General features: G+C 51.3%; 1 protein-coding gene across 10 annotated transcripts in view; it reads right to left on the reverse strand.

Annotated features, from left to right (window-relative positions):
- ADARB1 (adenosine deaminase RNA specific B1) overlaps window positions 1–25,222 on the reverse strand; it is a 98,559-nt gene that overhangs the window by 30,386 nt on the left and 42,951 nt on the right. For 6 of the 10 annotated variants that reach the window (XM_037158175.2, XM_053657800.1, XM_037158174.2 and 3 more), the window contains one exon: window positions 2,067–2,141. In XM_037158175.2, the coding sequence (XP_037014070.1) occupies window positions 2,067–2,094 (28 nt within the window). In that variant the 5' untranslated portion in view covers window positions 2,095–2,141. Of the gene's footprint in view, window positions 1–2,066; window positions 2,142–5,218; window positions 5,335–5,947; window positions 6,404–25,222 lie in introns of those variants that run through there. The other 4 variants (XM_037158173.2, XM_037158179.2, XM_037158171.2 and 1 more) reach the window with 3 other exon arrangements.

The following is a 25,222-nucleotide window of genomic DNA, read 5'->3' on the forward strand; positions in this document are numbered from 1 at the left end:
TTCATTTATAACATCCTCCAGCAAAAGCTCGATAGGTTACTCCTTTCGGTGCTCAGAGGGAACAAAAGGTGAGAAGGGCAGAGCAAGACAGGTCAGATGAGCGAACGGCGAGGACGTCACACGGATGGCCGCTGACATGCCGGGGCTCCTGCCAAACAGAACTAGCGATACAGACACTCAGGTCACAGGTACATTCTGACACGCACTTGACCAAATATTTATATCCTCAAACAACCAAATGCTTTCCTTTAAGAAATTAAAATAATCAGTACTGGATTGACAATCTTGTGATTGTAGGAAAAGTATACTTTTTTATAATGTAGTTCACAGAAATTCTAAGTTTTCATTTGCTTCAGAAGCACTGAAATACTACTCGTATTCTATCTTATTAAAATGCTACCAGATAAAGAGAAAACAACAAAAGTGGAGGAAGACCTCCCCACTACCACGATTCTTCCCAGTCACTTTCTCTTCACACACCATGCTACTCTGTTTCATGAGTGTAACTGTTAATCATGATAACATTTTTTGTTGCTTTCAAAATGATAAAAACAGAGAACTGGCATTGCTAAGTTTCAGCACTTAAGCCAGCAGCTTATCTGTACAGAGAAATTATTCAGAAGGATTCTTTATCTAAATTAGCACAGGGTAAGTCTGGAGACAGTTATACAATCCACACTCTGTGACACTTCCACCCAAACCAGACGACCGCTGCTGCGGGTGACGGCCCCCAGTCCCAGCAGGAAGGAGGCGGGGGACAGGCGCACTCTTCACGGAGAACAGTGCGCAGGAAGAACTGGACATGGCGAGTGGAACTGGCCAGTAAAAGCACAGGGCTGGTTCCAGAGGACGTCAGGAGCAGGCTATGATGGCGACCAGGCAGCGGGAGGCCACGCACAGGTCGGCAGGAGGACGGGCACAGTGCCGTGTGCTCCTGCAGCACGACTGGTCAGTTGCCCATGCTGGTGTCCATCCCAGAGGCACTGACTTCAGCCAGAGAGAGCGTCTACTGCGCAGTTCATAGGACCAAGACCCAGCCCACCCTATCCCACCTATGACCGAACTCACGGAGCAGCCTGTGTGCAAGGCAGGGCGTTCTGCTGCGTGAACCTCTGGGTTCCCTGTGTAATCGAGCCAACTCCAGGCCTCAGCGGGTCGGTTTGGGTGAAGTCACAGAGAAAGGGACCGAACTGTGTTCTGGTCACAGATGACCACTCTTAGTAAAATGTCACTCAACATTTAGACCTGCACATTCTTTCTTGGAAGCAACGAACGCCAACTGGTAAGAACGGGCATAGGCACCTGTGCCGGGAAAAGGATGTCTTTGTAGCAACTGCCCTGCTACAAGCTCCCAACTTCTGTGGGCACATTTAAGCCTTATTTAAACACACTGCTCTCTGGGTTTAAAGGTAAAACAGAAGAGAAGTGCGTCCACTGGACTTTTCAGAGAGAGCAGCGTGGCGAGGAGGAGCTGGCCAGCCCTGAACCTCTCCGTTGCCTCCGTCCCTCCACCCCGGAGAGGACAGTGTGGGAAGAAAAATGGCCCAAGGTATTTCAGGCCACACTGGTCCCAAGGCTCACGAAAGTCTGGGAACTTACAATCAGCGGATTCCTGTGAGCCGTTCCCCTCACAATGTGGGAGAACCCACTGTATTTGAACAGAAGATGCATGTGCTGTTATTTCAGATGGCCAGGTACTTAAATCCACCTCAAAGATGATCTTGTATTTGCACAGAATGATCTGACTCTCACCGTGACAACCAGGCTGTGACTAAGCATGAAGCACGCAGCTTCATGAGATGTGCGCCTGGAGGCACACTCCCTCCCACGTAAGGGCGCCATGGCCAGGATGATGACCAGGAGTGACGACCCTACACGTGTAGCTGCAAGGGAGATGCCCACAGTAAAGACAGCATGTATCACAAATTAAAAACACGCCACTGCTTAGGGCCCGTATCACGGGAAGATGGTCCCCCCCAAACCGGTGCCATGAAATGAAGTCCCAGAAACACCAGGACTAGTAGAAAACCAGCTACTTCACACTACATGGCAGGCCTAGGTCTTACTCAGCTGTTCTTCATCTTCTAGATCCATGGCAAAGTGCTTGGGAGGCTTTCTTGACCGGCGGAGACTGCTTCTGTCTGAAAGACAGCAAGAAAGTCACATTTAGTGGGTCCGTCACACGCGCAACGTGGGGTGAGTCTCCTGTGCAGAAACGCCAGCACGGCTGCACGCGAAATAAGGCGGTGAAACAAGGGCAGTCCGTCTGCCGCCAGGACAGGACGTGCAGGTGCTCCCGCCCCGTCACTGTGGTTCACCACGGGGCCCCCACAGGCTTTGCCACAGGCACAGGTGGCTTTGACTGCAGGACTGGGGCCCTGGAGAGCTCCAAACCAGGGAGAAGGGCGGACAGTGTTCACGTCTCGATCTCTCCTGGACGAGGGGCAAAGACCGCATCACAGCAGATGGCCACGGAGTCCACAGAGGACTCCGGCCTGCCTGCCATCCGGTCTTTGCCCTGGCCGACTTCCGGTTTGGGTCCCAAAGTAAAGCTGCAAAGAAAAAGAAGTGCCCACGGCATTTCACTTCATCATTCCTGTTTCCTCTTGAGTCACATTTCAAATGGATGAATCTAAAAAGCATGGAATTGTTAAAATCTCATTGAACTTTTTAGCCAAGAGTAACGTTATTTTATTAGTAGGAGAAATAACAGGAAATCCTCAAAAAACAATTACTCCAATGATCTCATTCTTAACAAACGTAAGAGTTTCCTTTTCCTAAGTAGTAAGGCTATGCTTTGCAAAATTTTACTAATATGTGATCTATAATTAATGATCCCATTAAACTGTAATTGATGAATAAGAAGACTTGCAAATTTTGTAGCCACATGTTGCTTTGTATACAAATAAAATTGATATTACAAATCACTAAAAGGCAAATTCATTATTAAGAAGATGGTGACTAAGTGTGCTAAAGCATGCATGTATCTTATAAACATCTCTCATACATCAAATGTTTAAAATATATATACAGTTTTCATGACAACCATTTGTTAATAGTGGTTGAATCTCACTATATATCTGGTAAATTTGTTGCTAAAAGTTCAATGAGTTTCTGTTTAGAATCTGTTATTCAAGAGAGTATTCCAGATAGTTTTAAAAGCATTACTTTATATTCATTAATTATAGATAGATATATTTTCTGGAAACCTACTCTGTGCAAAGCACAGTGCGGACATGACAAGGGCTTGAAATGAATCAGACAGATCCTGTGAGGGAGAAATTCAAGTAGAACTGCCATCTGGAGAGCTGGTTATAACCAGGAATCCTTGTTAATCATTTTAGGTGTGGAACCAGGACTTACCTTTTAGTAATACTGAAGTAGTCAGAGATGAAATGGCAATATCTGGGGTTTATTAATGTATCACAACCCCGGTGGGGAAAAAGCAGATGGTGCAGAGATGAACTGAAGGGCTGGCCATTGCTCAGGCTGGCTGGCGGGCAGGTGGGCTCATTACAAAATGCTGGGTTTGTATGTGTTTTACAATTTCCATTACTGAACACTTGTGTTTATTTACTTATTTTTAGAGAGAAGGGAAGGGAGGGAGAAAGTCAGGGAGATCATTGATAACAGAGAGAAACATCCATCGGTTGCCTCTGGTACATGCCCTGACTGGGGACTAAATCCGCAGCCCAAGCACGTGCCCTGACTGGGAATCAAACCGGTGACCTTTCAGTTTGTGGGAAGATACCTAACCCACTGAGCCACACCGGTCAGGGCCCATTACGGAGTTTTAATAAGGAGCGATTTCCTTGAGGTCTAGAGTGGAGGTAAGATGTGGCAGGCCTGTGAGACCACTGCACGCCCTCAGCAAGACGCGGGTGCTCTGAGGGCCTCTGGGCTGCGGGACAGGTCAGAAGACGGGCAGGTGGTGGTGATGCTGAGCCTGGAGGAGAGGGTGGTCAGATGCACCGTGAAGACAGGAGACAGGGGTGTGTAGGGGAAAAACCTGGAGGCTGTGTGAGAAAACCAATCACAAGCACTTTGAAGAAACCCAAACTGTCAGTTTGGGAAACCACACAACCGTTCTAATCACTCTGCTGTTATTTGCTGACCCCTGGTTCCGAAACAGGCAGCAGGGGCTTGCACAGGGAGGAGGGGGGTGCAGACATCCTCCTCCCTCCCCCCTCAGTACAACTGAAGACCCTGACACCACATATAAAGGTGAAAGGAGGATGACAGACCAGCTGGGACCCGAGGGATGACATGGCATGGGTCCCCTGGTCTTTCTGTGTCATGACCCCAAACTGGGAGCTGAAGGAGCCAGCAACCTGGAAACATCAATGGGCACAAACCAAAACACCCCAGCAAATGCTGGTCTCTCTGGCAAAGAACCGGGAGAGGTCCCTCCTGTAGGACAGGAAGTAACAGAACAACCCTACCCCGGCCAGACCCCACCCTTCCACCTAGCAAGGGTGAGAGGGAAGCCTGGACCCCCTTCCCTCCCGTCCTGCAAGGCAGCATCAGGGAGAACTCATAGGGGGCTGGACTTCCACCCCCACCTGTGTCATGGCAGCGAGGTGCCCTTTCCGGCTGCCCTGGGGTTTCAGAGGAGGCCCAATGGAGTTAGGACTGTCCCCCACACCCCACCTAGCAGTGTGGACAGAGCCATGGAGGGGTAGCAGAGGCCTGGTGGGGCACCTGAGGTGGTGTCTCCCTCCCCGAACACAGCAGCATGAGTGAAAATCATCTAACACAAAGGTTAAAGATGTAGAGTCTTGTAACATAATATGTTGCAAGGTTTCAATCAAAAATCATACCAACAGCCAGGAAGATCTCACACTGAATGAAAAAAGTCAATCGACAGATGCCAACCCAGAGAGATGGGACTGTCTGGGAGGGCCTCAAGCATCCATCAGAAAGTGCGGGGGCGGGGGGGGGACCCACTGTACCCAATGGCCATACGCACTGGGCAGCGTTCGTCACCAAGACAGTACGGTATTACAAGGGACACACAAACGGAGCACGCGGAGCAGACAGAGCCCAGGGACAGGCCCACAGGTGCCTGGCTGGGGGCAGTGCAGAGGAGCCAGGCAGCTGGCAACAGATGGCGCTGCAGCCACCGGGCAGCCGAGTCACACGCCAGCTCCAACCTGCACTCGAGATGGCCAGGGGCTTGAGTGTGAAACGTGCATGATCAAACCTGCACAGGACTCACAGGAGGACATCCTGGGGGCCAGGGGCTCAGCCGGGCTCGCCCAGGCAAAGTGGACGCCAAAAGCACAATCCGTAGTCTAAACTGGCTTTGCTGGTGAACTGGACTTCATCAACATCAGGCCTCTGCTCTGCTGAAGACCCTGCTAAGGAGATGAAGAGACAAGCTACCGACTGGGAAAATAGCTAAAAACCACACATTCCACAAATGGAACACACCAGGAATTCTCCAAACAGTAAGACAAACAATCCAACTAGAAAATGGACGTAAGACAAGAAGAGACATTTCACTGAAGAGGATATTCAGATGGAGGAAAAGCCCATGAAAAGTGGTCAGTGTCATCAGCCAGCGGGGAAGCAGAACTTACAGCCCTGTGAGACACCGCGGCGCGCCACGAGCAGCTGGAGCGAGAACCCTGACAACCCGAATGCTGGCCAGTGTGCAGAGAAACTGGGTCCCTCCCGAGCTGCCGGTAGGGATGTTAATGGTGTGGCCTCTCTGGAAAGTTTGGGAGTTTTTAAAACACTGAATAAGGGCATTTATCCCAGAGAAATGAAGACTTAAGTTCACATAAAAAGTGTGCACAAATGTTTACAGCAGTGCCATTCACAACAGCCCCAAACTGGAAACAGCCCAGGTGCCCTGCAACAGGTGAGTGGTTGAACGCCCCGCAGCACATCCACGCCGAGGAACATGATGTGGCAGAAAAAGGACCGAACTACTGACACTCACAGCCGCTTGGGTGAATCTCCATGGATGAGGCCGCAGTCCAGAAGTCACCTACTGCGTGGTCCACTTACATGGCATTCTTGAAATGAAAGAAGTAGAAATGGAGAACAGACGAGCAGCTGCCAGGCATCGGAAGGGCAAGGGCGGGGCTATAAAGGCACAGGAGAGTGGCCCAGGTGGCGATGGAATGTTCTGGACCCTGACTCTATCCGGGTCTGCATTCTGACTGTGACACCGCACTGTGTCAAGCAGACATGGTTCTCTCTGTATTATTTCTTATGGCCACGCACAGATCGACACGACCTCCAAATAGAGAGTTTAATTAGAAGCAGGCAGAAGGCACAGATACGCAGCAGTTCATCGGGGAGGGCTGTGCCCAGCAAGCTGGCATTCCTGGAGGTCAGGGGTGAGGAAGAACACGCTGCCCGTGACAATGACAGTGTGTCTGAGCCGCGGGAGAAGCCCGGGCCCGGCCCTGACGGAGCTCACCTAATTTGCAGAGCGCCTTGTTTTCCTGCTCTTACATATTAAAATTCTTAAAAGGACACGGAAATGTCTCACAGTGGGCAATGATCAGACCGCGCACAGCGGCGGGCGGGCGGTGCGCAGGGAGAACGGAGGCCCGAAAGCTCCTGCCGATCAGGGTTCCACCTCCCACAAATGCCAAGTCTCGTACCAAAGGTTATAAAACAAAGCAAAACAGCAAGTGCATGCACTTTAGAGCACTTCACACAACCGCTCTGCTCTCATTCTGAAAGCACCACTTACGGCCTGAACTATAAGCACATCAGAATTAAAACCCCATCAAGAATCCCACATGGAACAAAATTCCAGGATTGACCAATTAAAGAAAAGCTCTATTTGGTGGCAATACTCAAACAATTTCTTCACTTTTCAGCATGCTCATAAAGCAGGAAGAAGTAAGCTAAACTTGGGAGGCAGCCAAGTATGAAAAAAGCCACTAAACCTGGCATCAGAAGACCTGAGGTTGATGGTTAACTTGGTTGCAGTTCTAGTTCCAACTTTTCTTTTTTAATAGAACTGAACAAGCAGATTCTGAGGTTGACATGGAAGAACAGACAGGTGTGGGTACTTGGGAAAAACGCCAGTGGAGGGAGTGACGAGGTGGGGCCAGTGCTCCCGACCACAGCCGACGGGCCCTGACACCCAGACAGTGTGCGGCTCGAGGACCGAGGACGCAGAGGCCCGACGTGGACCGCAGCACGTTCAGAGTCACACTGTTCGGAGGAAGGTGCCTCCGGGTCAGTGACACCAGGAGGCACCTGTGATGAACCAGAGAGGGGATGTGGGACCACGAGGAAGACAATGAGGCTGGTCCACAGTGTCACTCGTTAGTGTCACTTTGGTTCCCCACAGGTTGCTTTTCAAGTAACAGGATTCACTGGCCATGCTTTTTTTCACTAAGTGGGTGGTGGGACCCTGCTACCTGCTATGTTCTTCTTTATACCTTTGTAGGGGCTTCTGTTGTAAAGCGAAGAATGAAATCGAGACGCAGATCATGTTCCCCGACCTCCAACTGCGCTCCTCGGGTCTCTGGAGGACCTGCACCCGGCCCCACCACCTCCCTCTCCGCCCCTTCCCTTCGTGAAAAAACATATTCTGGAATAAAATATAAAGAACATGAATTATTTATGGTAAGATGCATCAGAACTTGAATATTGTCTATTGTGCTGCTGAAAAGTACTATCTTTGGGAATTCACTAAAAATTTACAGATTAAAAAATGTTTAAGACAAACAGTTACCTTGATTAAAATTACTAGTCATTACTAGTAGATTTTATCCATGTTAGTCTCAAAAAGTGGTCTTGAGAAACATTTTACATATTGTTATGATTGTTACAGGTTTTATTTTTAATAGCCAACACTGCGAATTTTTAAAGAGAAGTGTTAAATGGAGACAATTCCTATTAATTTTTTAGTATAAATCAAACATGCTAAAGGCTAGATTAACCCTGTAGCTACAGCGAAACACTGAGTGATGATGTAATTATTTATTTAGCAAAGGCAACTGAAGTATAAAATCCTTACATTCTTTGAAAGAAAATAATCCGATTCAGTATTAATTTTTTTTGAATATTTATTTATTTTTATTGTTGTTCAATTATAGTTGCCCCAATTTGAAAAAAATTGACAATAAAAAGCCATTGTGCCAGATTACTTTTTTTAATTAAATTTTATTTAGTTACTTTTCAATCAGTATTAATTTTTTAAGTTAAAAAATGTTTTTTAAAGATTTCATTTATCTTTAGAGAGGAAGGGAAGGAGAGAGGGAGAGAAATATCAATGTACAGTTGCTTCTCCTGCAGCCCCTGCTGGGAACTGGCCTGCAAACCAGGCGTGTGCCCTGACTGAGAATTGAACTGTGATCCTTTGGTTTGCAGGCCCCTGCTCAATCCACTCAGCTACGCAGGCCAGGGCCAATTCAGTATTATTTAAACAAACTGTCACTAAAGTGTTCACAGCTATCGATTTATTATATTTTACAATGAAATAGTTTCTTTTCAAGGAAACCATCGAGGTAATGGGTGTTCAGTGTGCACATTAGGGATTCGTGTACCAGCCAGAGCAGACCACACGCAGCAAATAAGGTGCGTGCATTACTTGTAGCAAACATGTTTCTTCCGGTGGAAATGCAACATACAATAACTAAAATAAGCACAGCTATTGACAAGAAACTCCTGAAACTAATAAGCAATTATAGCAAGATTGCAGAATACAAGGTAAATATAAAAAAGTCCATTGCTTTCCTATATAAGAGCAGTGAACAAGTGGACTTTGAAAGAAAAACATGAGACTGCTTACATCAGCACCCCAAAAGTTAAATACTTAGAAATCAAACAAAATATGTAAAGACCTACATGAGGAAAACTATGAAACACCGATGAGAGAAATGAAAGAAATGCAGAGACATCCACGTTCATGGACAGGAAGACTCAACGTGGTCCAGATGTCAGTCCTTCCCAAGTGGGTCCGCAGACTCAGGGCCATCTCCATCAAAATCCCAGCCAGTTAGTTACTCTGTGGCTGTCGACAAGCAGATTCTAAAGTGCCTGATGGAAAGGCCAAGACCAGCAGAGCCGACACAACCTCTGTAAGAGTCACCTGCCAAGCACGATTCTGATTGAGAAACGTCTCCCCAGCAGCCATGACAGTTCTTTCACGTGGGTTACAAATGCCCTGCTGGGCTCACCTGTGCCTGTGGCCCACGGGCTGACTGCCGTCAGGGTGGCAGACGGGGGCCGGGGCGATGACAGTCCTGGAGGGGCCCACTCCAGTTTCTAGCTACGTGGCACTGGGCGTGGTCTCAAGGGCCCTGAGCCTCGCTTCCATCAGTAACGTCTCAGGGGTCGGGGGGCTGCAGGGCTGCGGGGGTGGGGAGCCCCTGCATACAGCAAGTGCGCCTGAGCACCGGCTGCCGGCGTGACTGTAGTGTGAAGCAGGGCCAGCACGGGCAGCTGCACACTTCTGCACGTCCCTGGTCATGGGTGGCTGTTCTTGGTAAATCAAAACTCCAGACTCGGCTGATGGGACAAAAAAACGACACTGACTGAACACCTAGAGGGTGAGACCCCAGGAAGCAAACGCAGGCTAATTCTGCCCAGTTGTTTGCAGCCGCACAGTGGATATTAGAAACCTTGGTACTTACAATCTCGGGAAAATTAAAGTAATTCTTAAAGAAGTACACTTCCAAAATCACGTTTCAACTAGTTCTCTGGCCGCTCCCCTTCCCAGTGCACATGGCTGGTGGGCTCAGCACCGAACAACGTGAGGACCACCAGCAGGACAGACGATGAACCAGAGTTCCGTCTGCGGACGTACACACAGCGGGGAAGACCAAACTCGGCACATCCTCTCCCGGCAGAACACCTGCCGAAAGACTAGGAACCAAAGGACTAGGAACCAAGACTAGGTGGCAAACAAAAGCCCTCCTACTTCTGATAAAAGCCCAGAATATTATGAGTTCGAGTCACATCCAGGAAGATGCTGAGTGACACACTCTAGACACATAAAATCTAGAATATTCTGCATATACTTAATTAACTACACTGAGCACCAAACTGAACTGAGCTGTTGGGAATGTTCACAAAGCGTGATCAGCACATCCCACACAGACACACAGACACACACACACTTGAGGCAACTGGAAGCCGTGCAGCCAGGGCTGGACATGCCCAGAGTGGCACAGACTGGGACACAAGAGTGAACAGACTGACACAGCAACGGAGAGAGTGAAAACACAAAGAGCAACTTCTTTGAGTTAAAGCCCCAGACAGAACTGGGCTTCGTGCCTGAGCCCGCCCTGCACTCCTGCCTCCTCCCTCTGCTGCCTGCAAACCTGTCGGAGTGACACGGGTCTCAAAGCGGAAGACAGCCCCCTGTCCAGGATGACGTCCTCGGTCAACTCCGACCCAGGCCACTGCAGGGAGGACCACGTGTTCCCCTGCACGCCTCGGGGCTCTGGATGCCCCCGCGTCAGAGGCAGCACCTTCTAGAAGAGTGCTGACCCCGGGCACCCGGCGACCTCCTCGTGCCCTATCTGAATGTGAGTTGTGTTTTGTTAGTTGAGAGCAGAAAGATAGTATCCAACTTAATTGCTAAAAATATAAATGCAAATGGGCTTCAATAAGCTCACTGCCTAGTAAGCAGAGAAAAGCGTTGGCTGTCAGACTGACAGAGCCGAGTCACAGGTTTGTCCCCCACAGGAGGTGCTGTGCTCCTCCTGGTGGGGGGGCACTGCTTCCAGGCCTGGCCCGCAGCCTCCTGTAAATGGGTGCGTGGGGGGAGCAGGTAATATTCTCTCTCACCTCCCTGCCACTGGGTGGTGTGGGCCACCGCAGGGTGACTCCAGAACAAAAGACCTGGGTCCCTGAGTGATCACAAGAGCCTGCCGTGTCAGAGTGCTGGGCTTGCTTCTTACTCAGTCACTGCACATCCTTTCCTGTCCCCTCCCCCTCCCCGTGCATGTGCACGAGTGTGCACTCACACGTAAACACACACGTGTGTGCATGCTCTCTCCTCTTGCTGCACCTCCTGCCCCAGCACAGCAGGTTGGGCGATACCCACCTTCAGAACCAGACCCGGATTTGCTTACCCTTTTCACTGTCGACCTAGAGGGCTCTGCCCGCCCCCCCGGGACACACCTCCAGCGGAGGGAGCTTGTCCCAGGGAGCAGGGTCCTCACCTGCGCTGTGACACCATCCCCACCTGGGCCTCCTGTCCATAACCTGTTGTTTCCAGGGGTTGAGGGAGGCCAGCAACTTCCCTGACTCGTGCTCCTCCGGACAGACACGAAAGCTGGGGCTGCCTCTTTGCCATGGCAATCCCGTCCCCACCCCTATCCCGTGTGTGCCCAAACCCCTGGTGCCAGCACATAGAAAGCTCCAGTGGGTGCTTGTTGGATGAATGGACGGATGGGCAACTACTGGATGGGTAGACGGGTGAATGGGGGGTGGACGAACAAATGGATGGGTAGGTGGATGGTGCATGACCTCCCATCCTACACGTCTAGCACGTGACCATGCTCTGCCTCACAAGGAGGCATCTCTCGACAACGTGAGACCAGGGAGAACGCTGGCATGACAGCCGCCGGCTCCCTCAGGTGCTGCCTGCGCCACCCCGCAGCCAGCAGCACCCCCCACTCTCCAAAGAACAGACGGCCCGCCACCTTCAGTGCCCGCCCTCCCACTGCACGCAGAGGCAGCACACCCCACGGGTCTGCGGTGCTGCAAAGGGTCCCCCACCACATTCACTTCCCCATCCTGGAAACCGGGGGATTCCAGCCTCAGACTGCAGCCCAGAGCTGGTGCCCAGATGACAGTGGTCTTCACAAGGCACACGGAATGACTGGCACAGCGAGGGGCGTGGGAATGACTGTCCCACTCCGGACAGAGTGCCCCATGGAGTGCCACACAGGAGTTCAGTTACACAACAGTGGCGGGGGGAGCGCCTTTGCATGTCGCCCACCATTCTCCCCTCCCACATTCTCTAACCACAACAGTGCCCTGCATGGAGGGGCAGGCAGCTGCCCCTGGACAGGCTGGACCAGGGAAGGCGGCTGGGTGGGGTCTGAGCATCCCTGGCAGCGTGACCTGGCCCACCCGCAGGCCCACCTCGGGTCTCGGCTGGCAGTATCTGCCAGGGCAGCACTATGGGCTGATGGAGGGCCTGGCCAGTGCTTGGCTTGTACATTATTCTCTGTCAACCGTAACTTCCTGATGATTTGGCTGCTCCACCTGCGTCTCACCCACAGTCCACACTGAACGGCCCACCCCGTGGAAGGGGTGGCTGCGTGGATAACTCAGGGGTGAGGGAAGTCCCCGACAACCCACTGTCACGGAAGCAGACAGTGACCTGCCGCTGCACTGTCCTCGGCCCGTGAGAATCGTGGGAAGGCTCACACCACGCTGGTCTGTGAAAAGCTCGGAGCACGTGATGTACAGCACCTTGAAGTTATACAATGAAAAGACTTCATTCCGCACCTCGTAAAAGTGTGCCAAGCTGGTGTAAACAGCATGGCCAGTCATAATACACACTCATTTTTATCAGCGTTGAAGGCATTTCTGTTAAGCACATGGTATAGCCAAGAACAGATGGACGACGACACTGTCTCAACAAGTCACACTAACCTTCTGCACCCGGACATGTCCAGTGAACATGACCTGGGACGCACGGGCTCAACTGCTACATTCTGTAACACCTTCAATCACCAAGTGTCACAAAAAGGCAGTATACTTGAGAAAGGCTTACCTATGGAAGCAGCAATTTTGAAGCCTTTTTCATCTCATGGCACACTTACAGTAATTACTGAAATTCTGTAGCACACCAAAAATATATATTTTTCCTATTTGACAAAAAACTGGGCATAACTGAGAATCACTCACACTGGACGGCTACTGCTCTGTTGGCTCTCGTCCTTTTTTCACTTGACCGTCTCAGGGGAAGGAGGTCAGTGCCCCGCTAAACGGTCGGGCACCGCACATTTTAAAAGTCCTTGCGGCACCCCCATGTGCCACAGCACGCCGGTTAAAACCCGCCTAAACCGGCCATTCCGGAGCGTGGGAAGACACTTTCAGCCTGTCTACAGGGGAGCGACGTAAACCACTTGAATTACAGTGAGTTCCGAAAGGACGGTGACAGTTTTCCTTGTAACACTCAATACTTTCTCCAACATAAATATCCAGTGATGAGGGACCAACTAAAAAAAATGGTGTCCATTCTAAATTTAGGGAATTTGGTAGAAATTTCTAGCAGTTTTGCTTTTGCCTGTCTTATCCCCTGATGCTTGCCTCACTGGCGTCCTGCTTTTTAATGCCTAACGGAGGAACCGAAAGTCATCGATGCTGCCACCGAAGATGAGAGTTGGAGCTGAATCCCAGGGACTGCTGTGAAAGGGGCAGGAAGACCCGGGCGGGGGGCTGGGCCCCCAACACCCACTCCCCTCTTGAACCACCTTTCGTCCTGGGCCCACGGTGAGTACGGTGCCCACAAAGGTCTCGGGTCGCGATGCGGTCACCACTCCCAGACACAGGTCCCACCGGGCACAGTCTTCTCTGTTATATTTAGCAAGATGCTATTTTCCTAAGACTGCTGACTCTGAAACAGATTTCTGTTCAGGAAGCCACACTAAAAACTGTGGCTCATGTTTATTTCCTGAGGCTGACAGTCTCCTGCCACCAAACGTCCTGAGGATGCTGTCGTAGTGAAAGAGTGTCCAGTCCTGTCAGGCGGCAGGTATGTGACGCCCCCAAACGAGGCTCACCCCACGCAGCCCTGCAGCCCCTCAGTCAAGCCCCTCCGCACCCAGCACAGGTTCCACGAGTTACTGCATTCTATACATATACAGCAAACTCACAGCGCCTTTTAAAGCCACAATTCACCCCCCAACGCCAGCAGTGTATAATTTTTATAATCACGGACAACTTTGGAGTCTAGTGTCATGAAAAAATAATAGATTTTAATGTCTTAAAACATTAAGTTGAATTAAAAGTCTGAAATTACCTGAAGTGTTGAATGTAAAGAACTTGCTGTCCATGTTTTTAGAAGGAAATGTTTGAACAATGGTTGCCACAGTCTCATTTTCTTCAGCAGGAGGAGTATTTTTATCGTTAGAAAAGTCATTAATGAACAGTGGCAGCCAAGGGTAAACCATTATAAAGCAAAGCTATAAACTTCTACAGTTTCAAAAATACCTTCTAAAATATACTTTAAACTTGGAAGCCAAAATGATTTGTATACATGTTTGTAGACACATTTTTAAATCTGCTTAAAATTTAAGCCAGGCTGTTTAAAATTCTAGAAAATGCCAACAGAAGAGAAACACTTTAAAAGGGAAAATATGAAGTTAACTGGCAGCAATGTTAATTCACAGAGCTGCAACCTCACAAAAGCATTCTTGCACTGCATTTGAAGTCCAACACTTTACATTTTAGAATAAAAGCGAACACATCACCTCTCCTCTCCGAGCGCTTCTTGCGCCTCCGTTTATACCGACGTCCCATGATGCTGAAGAAGGTCCCCACGGAAAAAGCCCCGGTGCTGAGCGAGGCCATCCAGCCGAGCCAACGCCAGCCGCCAGCCGCCAGCCTGAGCTCATTCCGTGCCCCTCTCCTGTCACTCGCCTCAGCAGCGCTGCTGAAGCGACAATGGCCAGCCCCCTGCCGGCACGTGGGGCCGCTCCTCCTCAGTCGGGGCTCATTCATCAACCGCAGAATCAGGGCGCTTGCACCAACACCACTGTGGCTTCCAGCACACCACCCACAGTGACATGTGACGGTTAACCCTTCAGGGCTGTCCTGGGCACAGCACTGGGAGTGGAGAGGAAGGATGTGCTGGGGATGCTTTCCAGGGAAACAGGAGTCTCCCGAGTCCCGTCTAAGTAAAAAGCCCCTGTCATCTTTACGAGAGACGGTGCCTGAAAGGATGACGTGAAAGTGTCAGTGAGAGGGCACCGTCCACCAAGCAACCAGCAGCAGTCACGGCTGCCGAGCCCTCACAGTGGCCAGCCAGTGCCAGAGGCCTCGCTGACAGCGAGGGTGCCGATGAAAACTCCCACGGACCTGTGCCCACTGGCCCCCAGCCCCGCCCTGGTTGCCTCCACCCACCTTTGTCTCCAGGAGCCAGTCCCACTGCTGGCCCTTCACTACAGCACAGGATGTGGCCCTACTACATGCTGCGCTCCTGGGGGAGGCAGACCTGGCCCCTCTACACTGGCCACTGAGCCTGGGGCGTGACAGCACAGCTAGTGGGACCAGCTAGCAGCACAGCCTGCACGTCACACATACACTCACGCATGCATGCACATGAACACACACATGCGCATACATGCACACACGTTGCAGCACCTGGTACCTGCAGCTTGGGCTCCAGCACTCGGGCACAGTGCAGCCCACGGTGCTCACGCCCTCTGGCCCAGGTAGACCTCTCCCTTCGATCAGGGGCGAGACGAGTGTTTCAGACTTTGTAGCCGTAGGTCTCTATTGCTTACAGACTCAACAAGGCTGGCATGGCCTTGGGTTGAGAGGGGAGACAAGCTTCTGGCAAAGGCTGCCACTGTGTCCAAATGGGTTCCTTCAGGAAGCAAAAAAATGCCTTCTTTCTTACAGCATCTGAGCTTGTGACCTAAGCCCAGGGGTGACAGTGACACTCCACAGTGCCGGGACAGACCTGTGCCATGAGCCCTGCAGGCCATCCCACGAAGCCCCCAGGTGGTCAGCCCTGGTAGGACAGAGCCCAAGGCTACACTCAGGGAAGAGCAGGAGGCAGAGGCAGGGCACGGTGGAGTCCTGTGTCAGGCTCCTACAAGACACCGCAGGGACCTGGGGGCAGGACAAAGAAACAGAGGCCTAAAGAGGTAGGGAGGGGAGCAGGCGTACAGCCCCGGGACGTCAGGTCCAGGCGGGGAGTGCAGGACCAACACCACAGGTGGGCGCAGCTCCCTCGGCTCTGTGGCCATGGGCGCGCCCCACCCCTTCTGCTGGTGCTGTGCTTTTACTGTGCTCCCAAAGGCTTGGCCTCAGGTATCCACGGCACCCCATTTTGGTAAAAGCAGCACTTGAACATCAAATAGTGCCTCCTCTCTGCATCCTGACATACCACGCTTTCCAGTATGTCCCCAACAGAGGATTTCAAAGGCAGTCATGGGAATCAGAACCGGGAAACCAAAAGGAAACTGTTGAAAAGGAAAACCTAAACATTCCCACTTATTTCGAATAAGAAACAAGAAAACCTGTTTTAGAATACAGTCACTTATTGCATTTAAAAACTGTGTCTGGGGATCTCCATGGGTTTCTTTGTTACTTATTCCCCTGCCATGTATCAGAGCAAGTCATGTCCCTGACCGTGAAATTGGCCCTGCACTGCGCCTAACCAGGCAGGAGACAGAGGGGGCGCTGGGAGCTGAGGTCTGCATCGGTGGGCGAGCTGGCTTGCTGAGAAGGGTCAGGGTCTCTGGCCTCTGAGGAGATATAGGCTGGAGCATGCAGACAGCAAGACTGGTCCCAGGGGCCCCTAACGGGGACCGAACCCAGGAAGAACAGTGTGAGGAATGGCGCCGGGACCCCCAGAGCGCTCTTCTCCAGGAGAAAGAGTTGTTCCGCCAGAGTCCTATGCAGCCCAGAGCAAAACAAAGGAGGATGTAAAAAAAGGGGAGGTGCTGAAAAGCTGTCTGGGCTCTGGATTCTCTATGATGAAAGGATTCTGGGGAAACAATGCCTAAAAAAGTCAGAGAAAAGTCGGGAACATTCCCCAGCTGCTGGAGACGCTCACGTTTCTGAAAAAAGAAACCTCCACGGTCTCTCGGCGTTAGAGTTTCATTTGGGTTTGGTTCCTCCAGGAGGCTGGGCTCAGTCTCTAGTTTAGCCCGTGTGGAAAGAGGTGGCGAAGAGGCCAGGCCACCCCTGGGGGCTGGCTGTGCTCTCTGCACCCCTGGTCCCACGGGGGCAGCCCAGGGTGAGGCCACCACCAGCCAAGACCCAGTTGCTGTGGTGACTCACAGCTTTCCTATCCGCTTTCTTGAAATGAGATTATAATTTCTCCACCTCCTTCATAACCCTGACCTAAAACAAACAGAACATTTGACATCCAGACATATCATAATTTATAACCAGCGTATTCATAAAAAGAAAAACTTACAAAGTGTATGTAAACCTGGTAAGTCAAGGAGCAGTGAAGATGGCCGCCTGCTCCTGCCGCACCAGCGGAAAGTCGGCCATGCTGACCGCGCGCTGACCACACGCTGGCCGTGACACAACTAACGAAACCTGATCGTGTGCAGCGCTTCTCAGGAATCCATCCAATGAGATGGTGCCGGCAAGTCTTCACGGCAGGAGGCCCTCTGCTGGGTTGTCTGCCCGCCTGTCTGTCCTGGGTGACGTGCCCCAAGTCACCAGTGGAGGCGCTGTGCCAGCTGTGCCTTCTGAGAGTCCACTCATCACAGGCAGATTACATTAATTACATTTCCCTTTCCTTGGTGCTCTGCCATTTGGGGGCCTTGCCCGCCTGGAGGCTAGCCCTTCTTAGGGACAGCAGAGGGCCCGGCCAGCAGTGGGTCGTGGGTCCTTCTCCTTATCTACCTCTCACGCGCCATGCCGTTTCCCCTGCCCTAAATCAACCCAGGCCCACTACCAGGCACCGAGGGGCCGCTTTTGTTGCTCAAAGACCACCAGAGTCACTCAAACCGGCCAATCCTAAGCTTCTACCCTGCCCTGCTTTTCCCGTAGGAGCCCCAATTAATGCATCTAGCCTAGGCCTTCCCCTCACTCCCCCCTGCCTCCTGACCACACCTGGCGCTCCCTATGTGGAGTAGTGGGTCCTCCTGCAGGGACATGTGAGTGATCAAGTCTTCCTCCAGTGGCCGCGGCTCCTCCCTGGTGCCACTCAGGCACTTTCTTTAGAGCTATGGCGCCCGGGCACCAACAAGAGTGCAGTGTGGATCTGAAGACCTGCTGGGTCTGAGGACGCCAAGTCAGACTACTTGGGTTCTGGTTAACCGAAGGGCACGCAGCCGCACATAGAGACAAGCCCGTTTCCGACCACACCGTGCAATCCTGCTTGGCATACGCTCACCTTAATAAGTCGGATAAACATGCCAGTTACATTACTTTGCTTTCATCTCACTAAGTGACCATCTCTTTTTCTCCTCATCGGGTGACACAACCCAAGGCACAGTAGATCTTCCAAACATAATAAACGCCATATTTCTTGCTTTCTTGAAAATCAGAGCAATTCAGACCTTGCAGCAGGACGCGGCTCGCTTGTGCGTGGAGGCTCGTAGACAGCCCCTCCCCAGCATCACTCCCACGCGGGCACTGATCACGGTCACTCCACAGGAAGTCGCCGGAGCCGAGGCCCTGCCCTAACCCTGCACCCATCATCTTCTTCCTCTCGCCCTTTCCCAGCCTCGCTCCTACCTCCAGGCCTATTTCAGAGACAAGTAAAAATAGAATGCCTGCACTCAGGAAAGTTGAGGGACACGCAGCAGAACAGCAAAGATTTAACGCAGCGGATCTGGTTTCTAGGACCATTAAATTGACAGTTTATAACTGAAAAAATACTTTAACGCTCTTTCTTCCCACTTTAGAAGTGTATCAATTTCCGACTTCAGCTGTCACGTCTTTGCGAGTTAATAACTACTGAATTCTAGGAGAATGTCATAAATAGCCACATGCCATTTAGCATCTGACAATCCTGGTATCTAATTAATTTTATTTTTATCTATGTCCTCAGAGTAAAGACTCCAAAATTTAATGTTCCTAGAATATTAATTTAGAATAAAATTCTTAAAAACTATTTTTCTACACTCACCAGAAGAAAAAAAACTCTATCCCATCAAAATTCTAAACTCTGAGTCAGTCATTCATTAATTACTTATATGTAATTGACACATGGGAAACTGTAACATTACCTAATTTAATACTAAAGTAGCCCAGCCCTGGCCGGGTGGCTCAGTGGTTGGCATGTGGTCCCAAAAGCTTGCAGGTTCAATCCCCAGGCAGGGCATACAGCTAGGCTGTGGGTTCAATCCCTGGGTGGGGTACGTACAGAGAGAGGGGACAACCAGTTGATGATTTTGTCTCTCATCAATGTCTCTCTCTCTCCCCGAGTCAGTAAACATATCTTCTGATGAGGATTAAAAATAATAATAAAGTAAAACACCCCAGAAGTATCTGTTAATAAAACACATAGCAAACATTCATCCATCCAACTAACAGTGAGTGAGCCCCGCCATGTGCCAGGCTGGCAGCAAGGGCTTGGGATGCATCGGTGAGCAAAGGGCAGTGAGGACTCTTTGCAGGGGGCCCCATTCTAACAAGAATACGAAGGACAACCATCCGTGTTTCTGAGCAACGAAAGGACTTGGGCCGCACGTCTGAGGAGGTGGGTGCCACAGGGGAGTGCCTGGGGCAGGAGCCATGGCGGTGGGCTTTCCGTTTGAGGGGAGCTGCGATGGAACCAGACGAAGGTGGTGAGGCAGCAGCTCTGATACCAGGAAGAGCATTCTTAGAACACGGAAGGGCCAAGAGCCTGAGCAGGGCCCAGCAGCCCCAGGAACAGCTGGGAGGCCAGCACGGCAAAGGTGAAGGTGGGGAGGTCCTGCAGGGGTTGGTTGGCGGGACTTCCTGGGCCAGTGCCAGGACGTGACGGTCACTCTGCAGAGGAGTTTTAGGTTGGCTCTGGCCTCGGGTCCCTGGGGAAGAAAAGCTATGGGGACAGAGCTGACACAGGCAGACTGGTCAGCAGTGGCTAACCAGACAGGGACAGAGCCAGTGGGTCAGAGCACAAAGGCAGCGGGGAAGGTGAGGAATAAGATGACTCTGCATGTGTTCTAACAGCTCCCTAATGGCGTAGGTGTGGGCGGGAGAGGAGGGACAGCTCTGGCTGAGGGGCTGCGGGGCTGAGGGGCTGAGGGGCCGAAGGATGGAGCTGCTGAAACAGGAACTGCCAGTGGGCTGGGGAGTCAGGGGCTGGGTGTGCCGCCTGCCGCTGGAGATGTCTGTGAATCCCCAAAAGAAGACGCTGGTGGACCGGGACCTGAGTCCGGATGGCACAAGGAAGCTCCGGACTGGTGAGGAGGGCTGGGACTCACCCGCACAGGGGTGACAGGGAGGAGATTCCCAAGTGTCGGGGCACAGACAGAGCGGGGAGAGGGCAGGACTGAGCCAGGAGCACACGGGGGAGTGCACTGCTGCTGGGAAGTTAGGAGGGGAGGGACCGGGCGGGGCGCCTGGGGGGGAGCAGCCGCTGGGGCGGTGTGTGGAGTGAGCTTACTAAGTGACCTGCCAGGCACGACACGTGCACGGGCTTCCTCAGACTTCACCGAGTCTCAGTAAGGGGGAGGCTGAGATGACTGCACGAGGGGCAGCCCGGAGGACAGCTGCCACTTGTCCTACAGCGGTCGAGCCTCCGTGAGCGGGACCTCGCTGTGCACCACCGGACGGCCTCCCGTGGTCGCCAGCACAGACCCAGGGCAGGCGCTCCTGGTGAAACATGGCTTTGCCTCCCACCAGCTGGGGGACCTGGAAAAAATTCCTACCCTCACGACCCCTGATTCCTCTTCCGTATAACACGGTAACGGTCACAGCACAAACCCCAGGCTTGTGGGGACAGTCACTCGAGGACATAGTAGCCGCCTGGGCTCTAGCTGTGGTCACAGCATCAGCACCAGCACTTCATGAAGGTGAGCCCGGCAGCCAGAGGCGAGGTGGCTTGTCCAAGGTCACGCCCCAGGGAGCAGCAGAACGCCGTGGAATCCAGGGCCCTCCGAGGCCCTCCCTCTCCTACGGGGCTGCCGGATGAACATACAACTACTCAGGTGTACTTTTTTTAGTGTGTTAAGATTCCTCACAACTTTTAAAGTCAAAATAACATATGTGTATTTCTTTAAATAAACATGTTTTTGTTTTCCATATTAAAATGATTTCAAATAGATAGGCTAAGTCTAGTTTTCAGTCTACTTGCAACATTTCTCCACTCAAGATCATGAATTGGATCAGGCTTCCTTCATTCTTTTAAGGTGACTTTACCAAAGAATTTTGGATTACAATCAAAATCTACATTTCTCTAAAAGGTAGAGCAGGTGTTGGATTTAGAAAAAAAAGAAGGGGGACAAAAGGCTCTTAATTTGAAGACCCTATAATTAGTTCCAATAGCCTATAGTGACCTGAAGTGAGAAAGCAGTCACAGACTGTGGCAGACAGGTGGCTGAGGTGGCCCACAGATGACTCAGGGGGCCCACAGATGACTCAGGGGCCCGCAGATGGCTGAGGTGGCCCACAGATGGCTCAGGGGGCCCACAGATGGCTCAGGGGCCCACAGATGGCTCAGGGGCCCACAGATGGCTCAGGGGGCCCACAGATGGCTCAGGGGCCCACGGATGGCTCAGGGGCAGGCAGATGGATGCTGGCAGCGGAGGACAACTCAGGTCTGTGAGGCCAGAGGCTACACAGGGAGAGCTCTGGTTTCTACTAATGGACTGAGGGGAAATTTGGAAAGATACTGTTAAAAGTCTGACCATAATAAGGGAGAGAAATCAGAATGGGAAAAAAAGGCCTGAACATAAATTTCAAACTAAACTAAATTGATAGCCACAGTTTAAATGGGGATTTCTTTCAGGATTAATTTTGAATCATCCTTTAAAAACAATGTTTACTACAACTTATTAAAAACAAAATAGAACAAAAACCTTTTCAAATGCAAAGTAAAACCAGCTGGTCCTTCAAAGATGACAAAGTAGTTTTGCTCATTCTACAGCAGAAAACCTTTGGGTGACTTCTTCTACTGTAAATAATCCCAAGGGGCATTTAATGGAAAATGTGCAGATTAAAGAAATGGCACAAACACACGTCTGAGCAGGAATGTGCAAACAGGGCAAACACATGTCTGCGCAGGGATGTGCAAACAGGATTGACACACGTCTGTGCAGGGATGTGCAAACAGGACAAATACATGTCTGTACAGGGATGTGCAAACAGGGCAAGACGGACGGTCGGGTCCAAACAAAAACCAAAACAAGACTAACTGGAGAAAAGAGTGAGCTGACAGGAATCAGGACAACACGGCCGGACCACCCTGGTGGGGTTGAGGCACAGTGCGGGTCTAAAGGCCAGAACTCTCCAACGGGAGGGACACAGGGCAGAAGAAACTCCCCCCAAATCAAGGTCTGAATGTGCCTCCAACAGGACACTCGTGTGCACTGAAAAGGGGACAAAAAGCATGAAAATACACTTTTCTCAGCAATATCACCAAAATGCACGAATAAAGAATCCTAAGGGCATCTAGACTAAAGCATGACTGGGGAGTTCAGGTCTGGCAGGCAGACAGCATGGACTCAGACCAAGTTCTAGGAGAAGGAGAGCGTGACGACCAACTGGGTGCCCACGGGCTGCTCTGCAGCCCCCACCCACCATGAAATGCAGGGGCCTGGAGTGAAACAGACCCAAGTGAAACAGCATGACCTTGAGTTTCACCCCACTCCCAGATCTCTATCCCCCAAACTAAACTGCCCAGAGCCTGGGGACGTGTGCAGGAATGGGGGACAAGCACCCTGAGGCTCCCGGGCGAGCTGGGTACTGGGCCAGCCCGGCAAGGGGGTCTTGTGGCAGGTCCCTCGCTTGCTTTGGTGAGAGAAAGCCCCACTGGCCGTGGTCTCCCCTCCCTCTAAAGTGCCAGCCTCCCGGGACCTGGCGGGCAGAAGCCGGGCCAAGACTTTAGTCCCTGGCTTACACTGTGCGTCTTGGCAGCTGCTCAGCCAGCTGCAACCATCTCAGCTTCCCCACAGAGGCTGAGAGGACAGGTGGGGGAGGGGGCAGAAGACAAAAGCAGGGCTGTGGTTCAGGGCCAATGAGGGGTGACAGGTGCAGGGTGAGAGTTCATGGAAGACAGACTTTAAAACTTCAATATTTATATTATTCCTTTGCTTTATAACGGCAGCAAAGACCAAACACACACATATACAAATTTTGGTTAATTTACAAACTGTATACTTAAAATTGGCAACCTTATTATACACTAATTAAAACTGGCAATCTGTCGTGGCATATTTATAACTTGACAGTATAGGCTATTTGCCTCTTATCTTAATTATTTTTTATTTAAAGTGGTAAGCTGAAATAGCAGAACCATAAAATGTAACATGTAAACTATGTAAGCAAAAGTAATCATTTTCTCCTTTTTATTGAGTTTTGGGGGTGACACAGGTTAACAAAATCACGCAGGTGTCAGGTGTGCAGTTCTACAACTCAACTGCCGTGCACCATGTCACGTGTTCACCAGCCCGAGTCAAAGCAATAATTTCTGAAACAGTGGAACAGATGTATGAATTGTTCCTTTCAATTCCATAATGCAGTCAGCTCCCTCCAGAGACTCCATTTATTACAATTAAATTTAGAAATTACTTGATAAAATTTCATTCGCAAATGAGCTCAGTCACCGAACTAAACAAGCTGCCAGTGTTCTGCAGACTGTCAGACGGGCCCTTAAAAAGGGTGCAAATAAAGCCAGCCAGCAAGCAAGCGCTTTCTGAAGGAACCCAGGACCTGGGTTGCTCAGAAACAGAGTGCCAGTTTTTCCTTAGAGCAACCTCCTCATCCTCTTAACACAGTCCCACAGCGCCACCTACTGTCTGAAGTTGCTGGCTCGCGTGCCCCAAAGACAGGCTCTCCCACTGAGCCTGCTGTGAGCATGGGCCTGTCCCCATGGCGGGGCCTGGGTGTTTTGTCCAGCACGCACAAGGTCTAGGCACATCAACACCAGGCAGGCCACTCTGGACGTGGGACAGGGTACGTGCGTGGGCAAGAGGGCACCTCTGAGATAAAACAGACGTGTGCTAACAGTACATATCTGTCAGAATACATGAATCTGTACACTGAAAAAGGGCGAGTTTTACTGTGTGTAAATTATACCACCAAAAATTCAGCTTGAAAAACAAAAATCCCAGAACAAAACCATGAGCAAGCCATAGTCTCAATCTGAAATGAACTAGACCAACACAGAGATCTGAAGGAGAATGAAGGAATGTATATTCCAAAAGCAGAAGGAAAAAGCTGCAAAAGACTGGGGAGAAAGTAAAGAGCAGGTGGTCCTGTCTCAGTGAGAAAGCAGAGGCCTGGCACTAATATTCGTGGACACAGGCTAACCGAATTCATGTTCATTGTCACCGAGGTTGCTGTCACTGCACAGATGAGGACACTGGTCAGCTGGCCCAGGACACGGCGCTCACGGGGAGGGCCAGGCCTGCAGCCGTCCTCCCCCTCTGCCCAGGCAACGCGAGGACACAGGAGAAGACAAAACCGAACCAGAAGGCATGATCCCATGACAACGAAAACCAAATGTGGGTGGCTCGCTGAGCCCACCGGACTGTCCATGTTGAGGCCAAAGACCACGCCTGCCTGGGAGGTACCGGTGGAAGAAGAGACCTCCACCCCTTCCTCTAGCAGCTCCAAGAGCGTGGATTTCCTCACAGTGTGAGGATGTGACGGAGGGGCCACACCGAATGCTCGTGCCCACACCTGCAGGTCACGTGGCTGTGCAGCCAGGCAGGTGTGCCTGCAGCCAGCGGTGGTGCACGTCTGCTGGGCACGGCTGGGCTGGGTTGGTGGGGTGGTCGGGCCATCTTCCAGAACTCTCTATTGCACACCAGGAACCATCCACGAGAGGGCACACCTGTGTTTCCACAAATCCCTCCTGCAGAGGAAGCCTCCGGAGAAACTGAAAAGCAGCAAGGGTGGGAGGATGCCAGACTTTCCTGCATCCGCAAACCACTCTCCTTGTTTTTTACCCATCAGCCTGAGGTTTCTGCACCCATTACCTTATTTTCAGTCATGACCAGACACAAAACAGCTAGAAGAAAATTAGCAACATACTCCTAAGAACAACACATGAATGGTTTGCACCCAACACTTTAAAGGCAATTGAGTTGCTGTGCCCCCTGCTGTTCCATGTCAACTAGCTTCCCTGGCCTGTGGCCACCAGCAGGCCAGGTGGAGAAATGAAACCAAACCTGCTGCTGCCTGAGGGGTCGGAGAAAAGGAGGCAGGCCAGGCCCCACGCCCCGTCACAGTGTGGTGACCCCTCCTGGGTCCTCCCTCCAATGCCTCTCCCTCAGAGAACCCCCACCCCTCCTTCCCCTGATCTCTCTCATGGGCAACACCATCCCTGTCACCATGGTGACAGTTGAGCTGTTCTCTGCCCAACAGCTGTTCTGCCCACCTGGTCCTGAGGCCTGGTCAGTACCTGCCACAGGTACTCGGCACAAGTGTCAGA

The sequence above is a fragment of the Artibeus jamaicensis genome, unplaced genomic scaffold (genome assembly GCF_021234435.1).
Source record: "Artibeus jamaicensis isolate MK-2021 breed Jamaican fruit bat unplaced genomic scaffold, CSHL_Jam_final scaffold_474, whole genome shotgun sequence".
NCBI lineage: Eukaryota > Metazoa > Chordata > Mammalia > Chiroptera > Phyllostomidae > Artibeus > Artibeus jamaicensis.